At 32.7% G+C, this 16,130-nt stretch overlaps 1 protein-coding gene across 1 annotated transcript; it reads left to right on the top strand.

Moving 5' to 3' along the window:
* Nucleotides 1-180: 180 nt before the first annotated feature.
* LOC137822570 (leucine aminopeptidase 1) lies at nt 181-8,634 on the top strand. The gene is made up of 10 exons (XM_068627480.2): nt 181-556; nt 645-1,062; nt 1,758-1,952; nt 3,045-3,270; nt 4,179-4,305; nt 4,757-4,852; nt 7,038-7,115; nt 7,506-7,566; nt 7,820-8,007; nt 8,345-8,634. The coding sequence occupies exons 1-10, from the start codon at nt 341-343 to the stop codon at nt 8,471-8,473; spliced, it is 1,734 nt and encodes a 577-aa protein (XP_068483581.1). The 5' UTR covers nt 181-340; the 3' UTR covers nt 8,474-8,634.
* Nucleotides 8,635-16,130: the final 7,496 nt, after the last annotated feature.

Below are 16,130 nucleotides of genomic sequence, written 5' to 3'. Positions count from 1 at the left end.
TCACAAAAAAAAAGTTAATAATTTATTGATAATTCTTCAACATGTTTTTTAGTGATCTGTGACAATACCATAATGTGATTCTCTACTAATTATTCAGACAACTTATTTAATTTTCTAGTTAAAAAATTAAGTAAACACTAAACCTAATTTTATAAACATTAGATTGAACTTTTAAAAACTAGATATTTCATATACCATATATGGCTACGAAACGAGATAGAATAAGGATTTGTGAGCGTGTAGAGTGCGCGAGTGCGTTGCACTGTCAAGAAAGCCACTCGTCACGCCAAGGCACCACTTTACCCCACGATAAATAAGATAGACCATCGCACACCGGAAAATGGCATCCATAGTTGCAGCCTTCTCCGCATTCTCTTCTACACTCACTACTCAATTTCTCGTTCCGTCTTCTTCTTCTTCTATCTTTCTCAGAACACTCTCTCGAAGGTCCTCGCCACCGTTACTGCGTCTTTCTCTCACGTCACCACCACTGCGCAACCTCATGGCTTGCGCCAGCCTTGGCCTCACTCGCCCATCCAACACCGAAACCCCCAAGGTTGAATTTCGTTTCTCTCCATTCCTTAATTTCATTTCAATTTCAATTTCAATTAATGCTGACTTGACATAGAGTGTGCAAATGGAAGGTTTCTTTCGCGTCGAAGGAGGTTGACGTGGTGCAATGGAAAGGGGACCTGCTTGCGATTGGCGTCACGGAGAAGGACTTGGCGCCAAACGCCGAGGCGAAGTTCCAAAACGCGATTCTGAATGCATTGGATTCCAAGTTGGGCGGGTTGTTGGGCCAGGCTTCCTCCGAAGAGGACTTCACCGGGAAACCGGGCCAGTCCGTAGTTCTCAGAATCGCTGATGGACTCGGATCCAAGCGCGTGGCCCTGCTCGGCCTCGGCGCTTCCGCGTCCTCCTTCGCCGCGTTTAAGTCCCTCGGTGAGGCTGTTGCCGCTGCCGCCAAGTCCGCCCAGGCTGGCCACGTCGCCGTCGCGCTTGCCTCTTCAGACGCATTTTCCGTGGAGTCTAAACTTAACGCAGCTTCTGCGATAGCATCTGGTATTTGTTTCTCTTAAGATCTGCGTGCAGCATTAAATGGCCGTGTTCTCAAGAAACTCTCTTAGAGGAAAACAAGAAGTAGAAAAAAATAAAAACCAAAACAGAAAGTTAGCTGGATTTCAGTTAGGAAATTAGGTTGCGTTGGTGAAAAAGAGTAACTCATTGATGCTTTTAGGTTTACTAGAGTTTGAGGTGAACTTTGCTTCTTAATGAATCTGAAAAAAAACCCGTCAAACATACCGATACAGTGTTCCATGGAAACTGAGATTGGTTTGGATGTTCCAACTGAAATCCAAACACATCCAAGGAATTGAGTTTTGTCGAGTTTAAATTAACTTAAGATAACATTTTTACAGCAACTTCTGCTGAAGTGTATAAATGATAGGAAACGTGTTTTTTTAGTTCTCGTTCTTTCAAATACTTTGGATTTTTCATGTAGTTATAAGCTATGCGGAGAGAATACATTCACAATATTTTTTAAGATTTTAGACCAGGATCGTCATTATGAAAGTACAATCTATGAGTACCATAGAAACACATTCTTTCCTTGAATCTTCTAGTTAACAGAAGAAGCTTTGTTTATTTTACTTTTTTATTTTTTTTCTTCTTGTAAGTACAAGTTTATCTAAATAGAGGCTATACATTAATAGAAAGGTTGTGATTTTGAAATAAGATTGAGTTGTGTTGTGTGGCAGGGACTGTGCTGGGAACTTTTGAAGATAACAGGTACAGGTCGGAGTCTAAGAAATCGGCACTTAAATCGGTGGATATTATTGGGCTTGGATCTGGGCCTGAATTAGAGAAGAAACTTAAGTTTGCAACAGATGTTTCTTCTGGAATCATTTTTGGAAGGGAGCTTGTGAATTCCCCGGCTAATGTGCTCACGCCAGGTTCATATTAAACGAATGTTTATACGTTGCAGATAGGTCAATTTCACTAATTTATTAACAAGCTCTATAAAGAAAGTAAAACAAAACAAACTTTTGACAAGATTTGAAATTAATTTATACATCTGAACTTTAGTCTTCGCTGTGGAATTTTTGCAATTAAAAAGATCTTGCAGATTGAAAGCTAATACAAGCTGGGCCTTGCACACACACACACACACACACACACACAAGGTTGCTAAATTCTACTGTTAACAGCTTACGTTTTTTATGTTCCAACTCTAACAGAGTTAATGAAATAACAATATAAGTCAATACCAGATGCAATGGCTGTGATATGTGCATTATTATGTAATTTAATAAAACATGACAAAGATATCAATGAAATTGTAAACTGAATTTCATAAAATTATTCAAGTACTCCAACAAAGTTGGAAAAATTAAGAATTTTGGGGCTAAAACCATGTGAAGATTTAGTCTTTTAAATTCAGTAGCAGAATCAAGAATTCACTCCATGTTAGTTTAGTTGAACTTGTATGAAAAATAAACTGAGTTAACTTGTTCTTATATCCTATGGTTGTAAGAATTTAAAAGTAGATTCTAGAGGTTCAACAACCATGTGTGTGGATCATATCATGTAAAAGTGTGAGAAGTTTTAACTTGACCACTTAATTTTATGTAGACAGTAAATATTTATGCTCTCATTCGACACCGTCATATGTATGCATTTTTCCTCTGTTTGAAGTAGTGAATTTGCCTTAGAGGGAGAAGCCACGAGTTGTAGCCGTTGATTTGAAAATCAGTGGTTGAGATTGTGACAAAATGCAAGAAGTGCACATGTATACAAGTTATGAGCCTATGTTTAAATATATTATCCTGATTTTCTCGTTGATGGATATGATATGACTTCTTTCTCTCTAAAGTGAATTTCTCTCTTCTAGGAACTAGAATATAGGCTAGAATATAGATGCACGCTTCCTTGGCTTTGAAGTAACAGGGCAGTTAGTTGAACATTGCACTGTTCCATTTCTACATGTGTGAGATACTTTTGCATTTCAAGGAATTGATGTGTCCTCGATGAATTATTTGGCTCAGGGGTATTGGCTGAAGAGGCTTCAAAGATTGCTGCAACATATAGTGATGTTTTTACTGCCAAAATTTTAGATGCTGAGCAGTGCAAGGAATTGAAAATGGGGTCCTATCTTGGTGTTGCTGCAGCCTCGGCAAATCCTCCTCATTTTATCCATTTGTGTTATAAACCACCAACTGGACCTGTAAATGTCAAGTTAGCATTGGTTGGAAAAGGTTTGACTTTTGATAGGTACTTGATTTAACCCATGTCTCTTTTTATTTTAGCTGCAACACAACATGAAATGAGATTTTCTTCGATGTTATCCTTTGTGTTGATTTTGGGATTATAACTCTTGTTTTTCTCTTAGCTATGAAGCCTATAATTGTAATAGAGAGAAAAAGAAAGGAAGAAAATAAAATAAAATAATAAAGCCTATAATAGTTACAAAGATAAAGAGAAAGAAAACCTAAGTGAAAAGCAAATAAAGCATGGCATCTGTATGATGCAAAATATAAAATATTATTATTATATTCAAAGAGGCAAAAAGTACTGTCCTCTTCTCCTCTGAGGAGCATCGTTCCAATCGAAGAGGCAACTGACACTTCCTTTCATTTTTTTTGGTGTGTGATGCTTTGTTTGTTGAGCAGACTTGCACACCTTATGAATCATGTGCGACAGTTGTAGAATCGTGAATTACATAATTTAGTTTTGATTCAAACTACAATTCATTGTACGATATGTATTGGGAGGAAGATTTTCTTGAATCGAACTTCAAATCATACGGCTCTTGCTATTCTAACTACAATGATTAGGACTGATAAACATGCATTTACTTTTTTTCCCCTTATTTTAGAAGTTTGATTGCTACAAATAGAGGTGATGAAAATATAATTTGTGTGTTTATGATTAATAAAATAATTCTTTATTTTCGTACCCAGTTCAAGTGCTCCCATTACAATTTGTGGATAACTTGATGATTAGAGGGCTATAACTAACCTATGAATGTGGTATATGCTGAACTTGGTAGTTTAGTGGAGGTGTTATTGGATAGACAGATAAGGGTGGACAAATGCAATTTCTCCTTTAATTTCTTATTTTGATTTAACACTATAGTAGTTACAGTTTTTCTTTGTTCTTTTCTTTTTTTGTTTTATTAGTGGTGGTTACAACATCAAGACAGGACCTGGCTGTTTGATTGAACTCATGAAATTTGATATGGGCGGTTCTGCTGCAGTTTTAGGAGCAGCAAAAGCTCTTGGTCAAATCAAACCCCTTGGAGTGGAGGTCTGACGTTTATATCATTGTTCACTTCTTTTCCTTTTCGTATGACACATTGTTTTTTATCCTGCTGACTTTCAAAGTAATGGTTAATGCCTGTGCTTGGTAACTAGTTGGTGGTGACTTCTTGTAAGAATTGAAGGAATTTTTTTTATCTCGTTTTAGATGTTCTGCAGTTAAGTAATAAATATGAATTGAGTGGCTACTTTGCTTTATGATAATGTATGCTGTTGAATCCTTTTAAAGGTTTTAGTTACAATATGGATGCGAAAATCTTGTAGGACTAGTATTGATCACTAGTAGTTTATGCAGTTGGTTTTGGTAGAATGCTTGTGTTTCTAGTGCATATCTTTAGCCCTTGCATATGTTTTTGGAATAGGATAGTGCTTATAGCTTCTTTGTATCCTTTTACACAAAAAGTACATTTTACATGTGTTTAAAAATCCTGAATGTGCAGGTTCATTTTATAGTTGCAGCTTGTGAGAATATGATAAGTGGAACAGGTATGAGGCCTGGAGACATTCTCACAGCTTCAAATGGAAAGACTATAGAGGTCAGGATTTCATATTGTTGTTTTCGATTGTACATGTTGAGAGAGAGAAAACTTGATGGAAGGTGTGGTGGAAAACTGTTATGGGCTACACAATGTCCGATTTATATAAGATGATGTGACATGCCTATAAATCATATTCTACTAAATTTGATTCTAATTAGATATTCTTATAATCATAAAAATCCTCATTAAATAAGGAAACAAAAAAAAATCATCATATAAAAGAAGAATAAATATTAAGATACTCCAAAATATTGTAAGATAATATCTCTCAAATATTAGGGTAGAATAAAATGATTTTATTGCTAAGAGTACATCAAATATATATACAAGATTGGAAAACTAATTTTGGAAATAAAATAACAACACTTAATGTAATCATATTCCTATGACTCAGGGATATAATCAGATCCCTGTTATTCAAGGATATAATTAGATCCCTATTATTTAGGAATGTAATTAGATTCCTATTTTCAGGGATATTTAAGTTATACGCTTTAATTATAATATACTAAATATGGAATAATAAAATATGATTGCTGATACTCCCCCCTAGCTGGTAAATATTCATTTTCCATGCTTGGAAACAATCCTTTCAAAGTTATTGCTATTCAGCCCTTTTGTTAGAAGGTTGCAATGTTGTCTTGAGAGGAGACCTAATTTGATCATTGTTTAATTTTTCTTTGATTGAATGCAGATCAATTTCAATGTGTTTGGTTCTATCATGTTGCACCAGATTATGGGCTAGGCTAATAGCAAATTTATTATCACAATAAAGTCTCATTGGTTCATCCCACTTTATTCTCATGTATTCCGAGATTATTTTCCGCCATAGTAGTTCAATGATCCCTTGTGCCATTGCCCTGAACTTTGCTTCAACACTGGATCATGCTAGCAAATTTTTTTTTTACTCTTCCAAGTTACAAGATTCCCACCAAGGAAAGTACGATATCCAGTAGTTGATCTCATATCCACAATTGGCTCGACATAGTCAACATCTGTATGTACTTTGAGATTTACATTCCCATTTCGTTTAAACAAAGTTCCCTTGCCTGGAGTCCCTTTCAGATATTGCACAACTCTTAGTGCAGCCCATAAGTGAATCTCCTTTGGTTGGTGCATGAACTAGCTGACTAGACTCACTGCAAAAGTAACATCAGGTCTAGTGTGGGACAAATATGAGTGTGCCAACTAATCTCTGGTATATTTCCTTGTCAACAACAATATCTTCTGCATTTCCCAACTTCATATTTGGATCAATTGGTGTACTTGCAGGCTTACATGCTATCTTACCAGTTTCCTTTAGCAAATTAGGAATGTATTTCTGCTGGGATATAAAAGTATCCCTTTTAGAATGGACTACTTCAATTCCAAAAAAAGTACTTTAATTTTCCCAAGGTCTCGATTTCAAACTTCTTGGCTAGATGTTGGCTAAATAGTTGTTGACCCTCTTCATCATCATCATGTGTCACTATAATATCATCTACATACACAGTAACATTGTTAATCCCCCCGACTCAATGTGTTTAGCAAATAGTGTGTCTCCTTGGCTTTATTTGAAGCCCAAACTTGTCATAACTTTAGTAAACCTTCCAAACCATCTATTTTTCTTAGTAAGTGTGTTTGTGCCTAACTCAACCTCACAAAAGCGGCTTTTAAGGTGAAAATTGCACCCTACTTATATATTATAATTTGACCTTATTCCTATTCGATGTGGGATCTCTAACACATTCTCTCACGCCGAAGAATGAACATCTTGAGCATGAGATGAAATATTTATGGGTGGTCTAACAGGAGTCTAATAACGGAGACATAATAGCCCCAAAGAACTTGACTATAATATGTTCTGAATGACTATGATATCATCTTAGTAAATAAGTTTATGTTTAACTCAATCTCACAAAATCGGTTTGTAAGGCGAGAATTGCATTCCACTTATATATTATAATTTGATCTTATTATTAGTCAATGTGGAATCTCCATCAATGTTATTTTCTTTTGAAATACTTAATTAATTGTTCTTAATGAATTTTTGTATATTTGTGCTGCTACTACCCATATTCACCGCAATAAATAAATACATTTAGCAAATACATCTATGAAAATCTATACTTTCAAGTTTGACAAATGAGATCTATATAATTGCACGAGAGTATGGCATTGGTTTAATTAACCTCTTTTATAGGTTAATAACACAGATGCAGAGGGTAGGCTTACCCTTGCAGATGCTCTGGTGTATGCTTGTAACCAGGGTGCTGAAAAGGTATGCTGCTGAGAATCTGAATCTACATTTACGTAAATCATAATGTATTGGCTTAAAGTTTAATATTTCCCGAGTGTTAGATTTGGCCGATAATCATTTTATTTCTAATTCAAGTTCTAGAAAATGTTGTAACTTTTCCAATTTATCCTGTTGAACTAAAGTTCAATTATTTGAATAATGCTATTTTTCATTGTTAAAATACCTGTGGCGTTCCTGTTCAGTCTGAAAAAACATTTATACAGAAAGTACTATGGAAATTGTGTTTAGAAATGGCTAGTCGGTTGTCATTGTGTTTTTGAATTTTGATTATGTAGTTTGAAACAAGCTTACCACTTGTTAGTTATATAGTCTGGTTTTAGAATTCTAACTGGTTGGTTAACTGTTCTTCAGATAGTTGACTTGGCAACATTAACTGGGGCCTGTATAATTGCTCTTGGATCCTCAATTGCAGGTAATTATAATATGATCATTTTACGAATATTTGTTAGTACAAAAGATGACCAAATATACAGCTGGCAACTTACACTTGTAATATTGTGGGAAAGAGGAGAGCTTGGCACTTAGGGTGGCAGAACCTGAAAGTGACATCTGTGACTTGTGAAAGTTGCCACACGATGTTATCTTTTCCTTCCGTTAACTACTGAACCCATGCAAGGAATTATTTATTATCAGCTGGTTATTGATGCGAACTATTGTTTTCGAAGGTGTGTTTACACCAAGTGATGACCTGGCAAAAGAAGTTTTTGAAGCTTCAGAAGCGAGTGGGGAGAAACTATGGAGGTTGCCATTAGAAGAAAGCTACTGGGAGTCAATGAAATCAGGAGTAGCTGATATGGTGAACACTGGTAGTCGTCCAGGCAGTGCTATTACTGCGGCTCTTTTCTTAAAGCAGGTATGTGCTAATGAAACATTTTATGTTTTCATTTCTCATTAAAAGTATGCTTCATTGCTACTATGGGGTAGTTATAATATTTAAAACAATCAGAATTTTTGGTATAAATGCTTGTGATTCTTATTTTGGATCATGGAGCGTTGCACTTAAAGTGAGTAGGATGATACGAGAACAGACTGGACTCTTGTTGGAGAAAAAGTTTATGTAGATAGAGACTATTTATGAAGGAACATAATGGGAAGAAAAGCAGCTGCTTATCTTAATTGGCTAGGTTTTATCTGCAATCTTCATGGAAATTTTTGTCACTGTTTTTATAGAACAATTGTGCTTTTTACAGTTCGTTGATGAGAAGGTTCAATGGATGCATATTGACATGGCTGGTCCAGTTTGGAATGAAAAGCAGCGATGTGCAACAGGATTTGGTGTTGCTACTTTAGTACAATGGGTTTTGAGGAACGCATCTTAAATTCCATCTGAATTGTTGAAATCTTGTCCAATTGTAGTTTGTTATTAATTATTAATGAGTTATCTGAAGGGATATAAAAGGTGTGGCAGTTTTTAGGTGTATTGCAGTGTATTTAAACATCTATGAATAACTGGTTAAATCGACTTTAGTCTGTTTGTTAATATTGTTTGCTTCGGTGATCCTTGTTCATGTATGTATATGGCATGAAATTCTAGCATTAAATACAAAACAATCGTGATGTAGTCTAGCCTTTATGTTTTCTCAATCTGCTTCAGGTGGTGTGGTGAACAGGGCCTGACCTAGTATGAACACCTATCTAGTGTTACGGTTTTACACCCTCTTATTTAAAAAAAAAAAAACAGTTTGCCCTTTCTATTTTTTAACAATACACTGGTTTTGGTATGATTTTTTGTGTATGATTTCTTTGTAAATAGTTTAGGCCTTCCTGAGTGTAGTTTTTATTAGTATGGTTTGGAGTTATTTTTTTAGTTTTGGTTTGGTTTTATTATGTTTTTTGTATTTTTACTTGTTTTATGTGGTGACATGTGATTAATGAAATTTTAAGGTGCTAACCTAGTTGGATGATAAAATTTCATTGTGATATTTAATATGATTATGTAAGATATTTTTTTCTAGAATTATACAATTTGAAAGTTTTTTATACTGAACAATTTAAAATAGTAATTTGAGTTCTAGTACTGTTACACGTAAAATATTCTAAAAGAGAATGTAATTTTCTAGATATTAGTTAGAACAAGATAAATTTATACAATGTGAAAAAACATTTCGTTAGAAGAATTCAGAATGATATATTTTTGTTATTTTGAAACACTTAATCTGGAATAATATTTACAAATCTTAGATATGACTTATTTATATATTTTTTTCGTTTCTTGATTGTCGAGAAAGTTTGTTTTTTAATTCTTGAATAGTATTTACCAATTCTTGCAGCTTTGCTTTATGTGCTTGTCTCTTGCATTACAGGCTTCAAAATTGGAAGACCGATTGTGAAATGGAATGAGAAACATGTATGTGAAGCCCTGAAAATCAAAACACTCTGGTCGGTAGCTTCTCGTGAAATGTGAATAGAAATTTAGCAGAGAGCAGAGACAAACGCAAATACCATCATTATGCTGCCAGAAAAAAACTAGCGACGGCTCCGATTTAAGGGAGAACACTTAAAAGGCTAATAATAATTGCACACACAAGTAAAAAGTATATATTAAAATATTCTTCGGCCATCTATGATTTCATTCTCCATTTTTTTAATCTTTCATTTATTAGTTTGTTTGAATTTGTTTAGAGGAGCCGCTATTCTTTTTCAGTCTTGCGATATGTTTATAAATGAAGATAAAGAAAATGAGTAAGATTATACAATTATAAAAAATTAATAAGAAGTATAGAAGAGAAGTATAACATGGTAGATAGGAGGAGTATGCTTATTGCCACATGACAACTTTATGGGGTCTTTCAATTGATTTTTGATGTACACACGTACTTTAACAGATTTTCTTATCAGACAAACTAAAACTTGTAAATGCGTTGCTTGTATCTTGTAAAATTTATTTGAAAAACTTTTGTCTTATAGATGAAACTTTTATTGTTATTATTGCTTCTGTGTTTCGAAAGTTAACACAAAAAATATCTTTTTAGGATGAAATTTGTTGTTTTTTATGGTTAGCATAATTTTAATTGGTTACAAATATTTTATTTCAAGTAAAATCTAAGAATTTTTAAGAATTTATAACTAAGCAAAGAGAAAAAGTCGTTTTTCCTTTTTAAATTTATCGATATTTTAACCCACTATTGTGAATAAGGAGAAGGAAAAACTTGTTAATAATAGAGAATAAGAAAAAAAAAACAAAAATCATGACAGAGAAAAGTAAAGAAGAAATTAAAAAAAGATTGCAAGGGAGATTCACAAAAGGCCAAATTGATAAAGTTCTTAATTTTTTTATAAACTCTTAGATCATAAAATATTTCTTGATTCTCTTGAAATATTCTACAATTAAGAGTCACCAAAGGACATATGTTGGAAGGTTCATATATTTGGAAAACTCACCTAAAGAGTTTCTAACCAACATGTCACTTTTCTTCATCTAATGCGCCACATGTGCCTCTTGCATATCTCTTACATATGTAATAATGACACCTTCCTTAATTTTAGGAACTACCGTGTGTTTCTCCCTAATGTCAAGGAGTTACCCATGTACAAGGATTAATTAAGAGTTAACTAAGTGTTAAACATATGATTAATTGAGTTATCTTTAGCTTAAATCGTCATATGTTATATCTTATATATGAGTTTTCTAATTTTTTTAAATACTTTATGCTTATTCTTCTTTTAGGTCGTGACATCTCTTATATAAAGGAGTCTAAGTCCTCTTATAAAATCACTTTTAAAGATAAATGAGAATACTTCTTTTTGTGAGCTATCTTTTGAAGTCTTGAGAATTCTTCTCTTTCTTATGTTCTATCTTGAATTTTTTTTTTTGAGTGATGAATCCTCATGACAATTATACTTTGAGAGTTCTCTTAAAGGTGACATGTCCTTATTTTCCTTTTCTTCGTCACTCCATTTTATATTTTCTTTTACAACTTGTTAGTGTTCTTGCTTTTTCTTTATTTTCTTATTATCAAATTGATTCTTCGTCATGGAGCATGCTTCCTCAACCAAAACTTTTTCTTCCATGGGGTTATTCTTCTCCAACGCCTTTTAAGTTGACCAAGATCTTATCATCCTTACAAAGATTACATCAAGTAGTTTCAGAGCCTAGTCGATCAACCCAAAATAAGAAGGTGTTTATTGTTGTAGGTGATGTTAATTGTAATGCTTTGCCTACTACGCTTTTAAATAAAAAGAGTTGCGACTTTATAATTAGTTATAACTTTTGGTCTAATGGTAAGCGCTTGATCCATCAATTGCTAATAGAGCAAACAAATGTTACGAGTTTGATTTCCAAAAAGAGAATTATTGAGGGAGAAATTGTTGCAAGTAATATCTCGGTAGTGGATGCTAAGTGAGTGAGGTTACAATCAAATTGTGACACTTTATTTGGTACATTTTTAAATAGAAAGACTTGTATTTTGGGTAACATCTATAACTTTTAGCCTATTAAAGCACTTAATCCAACATTTATCACATCCAAGTAAGTGTTCTTCCAAAAATGGGTCTCAAACTCATCTATCTATAGTGTTTTCCTTCTTTATTTGTTTGGCCTAAATTATATTAGTGTTGTTTATAATATGTTTTAGTTTGTTTCATTCTTTTCTCCATTAATCAAGCAACTGTATCCCTGTCTTCCACTGTTGGTTGAATTCTATCTTAAGAAATTAGAATGATTTTTTTATGTTTGGTTGATCAGTACTATTTTATTTTTGTTTGTTTTGAGTTTATGTTTTGTTTTTTAAGTTTTATAAAGTTTAAAAGGGTTAAAACTCCTTTTGAAATGAACATGTTTTGGGTAGAATTGAGACTTACCAATCTTGTGATACAAGTGTTCATTTAATATTTATAAATCGTTGGCATTTTACATCCAATAGCTAACTTTAAGTTTTTTTTTCGGTTTATAAAGCTGCACATAGGTCAAAACTAAGATAATGTTTGCACGAAATTAAGTGTAAACTAATTCCAAAATAGTAAAATTAAAAAAAATAAAATTAGTTTAAATGAATTTAGATATAAGTAAATTTGTAAAAAAAAATAATTAGCTTTTTAATTTTTATTTTTAGTTTATTCATAAGTTAATATTAATCTATATAAAAGTTATTTTTTTTTTCTTACAAACTCACCTAAATCCAAAGAGTACTTGGCGCGAAAAATAACTGGCTCAGCCAGTGCTCCCTCCATTCCTAACTAACTGAATATTTTATTATATTTTTATTAGTTGTCATTTCATAACTTTTGTGTATCACCAAAACTTTCTCTCTCTCAATTTTCACCATTTGCCGTTTTCTTCTTCCAACAGAATTTCAAAAACATCTCGCCGGGAAACTCATCTCCGACACCGACCGTTCTCCCTCCGTCCAACTCCGGTGACTGCTTTTCTCCTTCGACTTCGGCAGAAAGTAAGGTATGTATTCTCCTTCGGTCGAGTTCTTTAGATGCCGAAATTTCTTGTAGTTGAGATTTTTTTTTCTGCTTAATTTCGGTTTTCTGCTTTTACCGTCACATGATGCAAAAATTACTGAGTGTTTTGCTCTGATAATTTTTTTCCATGGTTAATTTTTTTTGTCTCAATCGGTTCGAGGTTTAGTTCTTAAATTTTAGAATCCAAGGAAACTCTGTATGCTGAATATTATTAAATGAACTAGCATTTTGTATTGTTTCTGCCAGATTCATAGCAATGAAACATTCAACGTGTTCTCTGAAATAGAGACAGGAACATGTCCGTCCATCCAGATTAAACAAAGAAATATTTAATTATTTATTTTTATTAAATAAATAAATTATTCTTTATTTATTAAACGGTAAAATGATTCAATAAAAAAATATACAAAATTGGTGTAGAGTGTAGATGTGCAAACTATAGCAATGGTGAAAAAGGAAATTACCATTTCTATTTTAGAGTAATATTATTATTTCTTTCTTGAAGGCATGCCATGCCATCTCCCATGTTTATCTGCATTTATCCACATTTATATAGGGAAAAAGAAATTTAATTTTAAAAAGTAGAATATAAATAATTTGAAAGAATGAATGGAAGAATTGCGCAGTAATTTTGAATTATTTTTTATTAGAAAGATCGTATAATTATATATTTTACGAAATACTGAAATTCTTTTAATTTAATATAAATAAAACTGTCTAGTTAAATATGATGTAAAAGATATTTTTATTTTATTGTACACAATTTTTATTATTATTAGCGAGGAAGAGGGAGGTAGTACTTCAATAAATAATATTAATAGTACAAATAATACTAAATAGTTATATTATAATTATAGAAAGATACGATAATTTGTAATATGTTGTTTGATTGAGGTGTGTATCTAGTTAACTTTATCATTTTAATAGTTTATTTTTATTTTTTAATTTTAAAGTGTCTACATATATATATATATATATATATATATATATATACTATTATACGTTATATATATGTAAATACGAAAAGCACGATATGGTAATAACGGGATTTGCATACTAATGGTGCAACTTAGCGTATAATTTAATAGATATATTTGGAAGAAATTATGTAAATGAGTAAGTGGTGCTCAAGTAGTAGGGTTTCATTTTTAAGAAGTTATCATGATCCAATACGACTTAAATTTAGTGTAAAAATTTCTACCAATGTTATTAGGATACACTACAATTTTGGTTTAGTGAAAAAAATTGAAGATGTGCTCATTAAACACAACTTTATTTGTTAAGATTTTTTTCAAAAGGTGAAGTTGTTAGGAGTTGACGACTTCAATGTAAACGAAAGCAACAGAAAATAAGGTATAAGCGGAACATAATATCGAAATTGAAAATAACTATAATTAAGTGAAAGGATTGAACTAAAACGTAAAAAATTGGAATTAAAAACTAATGACAATAAAAAACTCGAATTAAAATGACAAAAAAACAAAATTACAATAATGAAATAAAAAGCATAGCATGTTTTAGAAGTGGAAAATAAAACTATACTAAGTGAAAACAATGCAGGAATATAAAAGCGAATTGAAACTACAATTAAGATTTTAAAAGAACACATAAAACACATGAATTTATGAATCAAAAAGACTAAGTGCAACCATTAGACGGTTTAATGGATAATTGTCAAGAATTTTAGGCCTTAAATAAGGGGGAGATGAATTGTTTATAAAAGATTTTCGCAAATATTGAAGGTATAGAGAAAGCCAATGAAGAATCAAAGAGAAATAAATCAAGTTAGCCAAGAAACAAATCTGTTTTATTATGTTTCCAGAAAATCAACCAGTTGTTTATGTGATTCAACCGGTTGTTTTTATCAGTAGTTAATAAAAACAAACCAAAACAGATATAAATGAGATTAAGGATAGAAGGAACCATATAACAAATTTATACTGGTTCACTCTTATCCAAGAGTTACATTTAGTCCTCAGAAACCATTGGGTATTCCATTAAGCAATCAATAACTTTGATTACAAACCACACACCAAAGAGGTGATCTTGAACCCTTCAAGAATACACCTGATGTGAATGCAATAACAAGAATACATGATTCTTTGACATTCTTAGGAGCAACTTGGGTTGGTCATGAAATGACACTTTACTTAGAATTGGATCAATGTTCTAATTCAAGAACTCACCAAGACTTTGCACCAAACCAAAGCTCATATGGAAGTCCATATATTGTCAAATGGAATCAAAACAACAAGAATTGAAGAACAACAAATGGAAACCGAACAAAATTTGAAAAGAATGCTACTGTACCGAACAGAATTGGAAACTAAGCTAGAAAACACAAATTTAATCGGTGAAAAATGAAAGGAAACACTAAGCATTAAGCAACTACCGAATGAAATTGACAAGGAATGAAAGAAAGAACACTTATGGAGTGAAGCTTGCTGGATTTGAGACTTGGAAAAAGCAATCACGCCACTTGGAGCCTTGTTCCAAGATAAGTGAAGAAATGCCGCCACTTGAAGCTCACCATTGGCACACAAGATAAGGCAAAGGAAGAAGAAGACAACCAGACTCACAATTTCTCTCTAAATTTGAGTATAGTCTCTCTACTTCTAATTTCCAAATCTGAATTTTACAAAGGCTAAGAGGTGCTGAAAAATAGGTGGGAAAATTCAAATGAAACTCATTTGAAATTCCCACAAAAAACAAGTCACATGGGAGGTGTGACCTTTTTCTACTATGACACCTCCTAAAAACTACACCTACACCCCCCTACTAAGTCACATGGACAATGTGACTCTCTCTAATACATTCATACCTATTTATTTAATATCTACACTTCCTACAAGAGTCATTCAAATGATGCTCTTTTATTTAATGCTTGGCCTTGCCCCTCATGGTTTGGACTTGGGTTTCTTGGGCTTGGGCCTTATTGGGCTTGGGCCTCATCTTTTGCAAAGACTAATAAGAAGAACTTTAAATGCTTTGGCCCTTGTCCATTTCTTCTATTAATAACATCTTTTTGATTCTCATCAACACCTCCTGTAACAAACAACACACCACAAATCACAGAACACCATCTAGATCTGCATAGAACATGTTTACACAAAATTACAATATTCAAGAGAGAAAAGGAATGATCACACATGATACAATCACAAATTGAATTCAGAAGTTACAAAGCAATCCTATTCCACTCTTAGAAAAATCCAAAGCTTGAAGCAAATCTTGAAGAAAATTGATTTGAAAGATTTAATCTGATATCATAACTATCAGGAGCGTAAAACAAATTATTTAAACTCCAAAAGGCTGTTAAAAACATTTAATGCAAGAGTCAAATCAGTTTTGAATAAATTAAAACAGATTTACCAAAGTTAACAAATTCTATTAAGGATTTTCAAAAAACAATCGGTTGAAATGTCGAAATAACCGACTGAATTGGTTTGACAGCAAGGTCAACCAATTTCAAGCTTTGTCAAAACCTGTTTCAAAAACACTAAGTGTAAAACAATCGGTTGAAACGATGTTTTTCCACTTCTTTGGAAAACACTTTTTTTCAAAAGA

Source organism: Phaseolus vulgaris, chromosome 9 (assembly GCF_051622355.1).
Source record: "Phaseolus vulgaris cultivar YP4 chromosome 9, ASM5162235v1, whole genome shotgun sequence".
Lineage (NCBI taxonomy): Eukaryota > Viridiplantae > Streptophyta > Magnoliopsida > Fabales > Fabaceae > Phaseolus > Phaseolus vulgaris.
Note: the sequence above shows the minus strand (reverse complement) of the source record. Positions and strands in the feature narration are given on the sequence as shown.

Coding starts and splice junctions, on each gene's coding strand:
- LOC137822570 (XM_068627480.2), top strand. CDS start 341: ATGGCATCCATAGTTGCAGCCTTCTCCGCATTCTCTTCTACACTCACT. Junction 3,271..4,178: donor AAAGGTTTGACTTTTGATAG/GTACTTGATTTA, acceptor TTGTTTTATTAG/TGGTGGTTACAACATCAAGA. Junction 4,853..7,037: donor CAAATGGAAAGACTATAGAG/GTCAGGATTTCA, acceptor CCTCTTTTATAG/GTTAATAACACAGATGCAGA.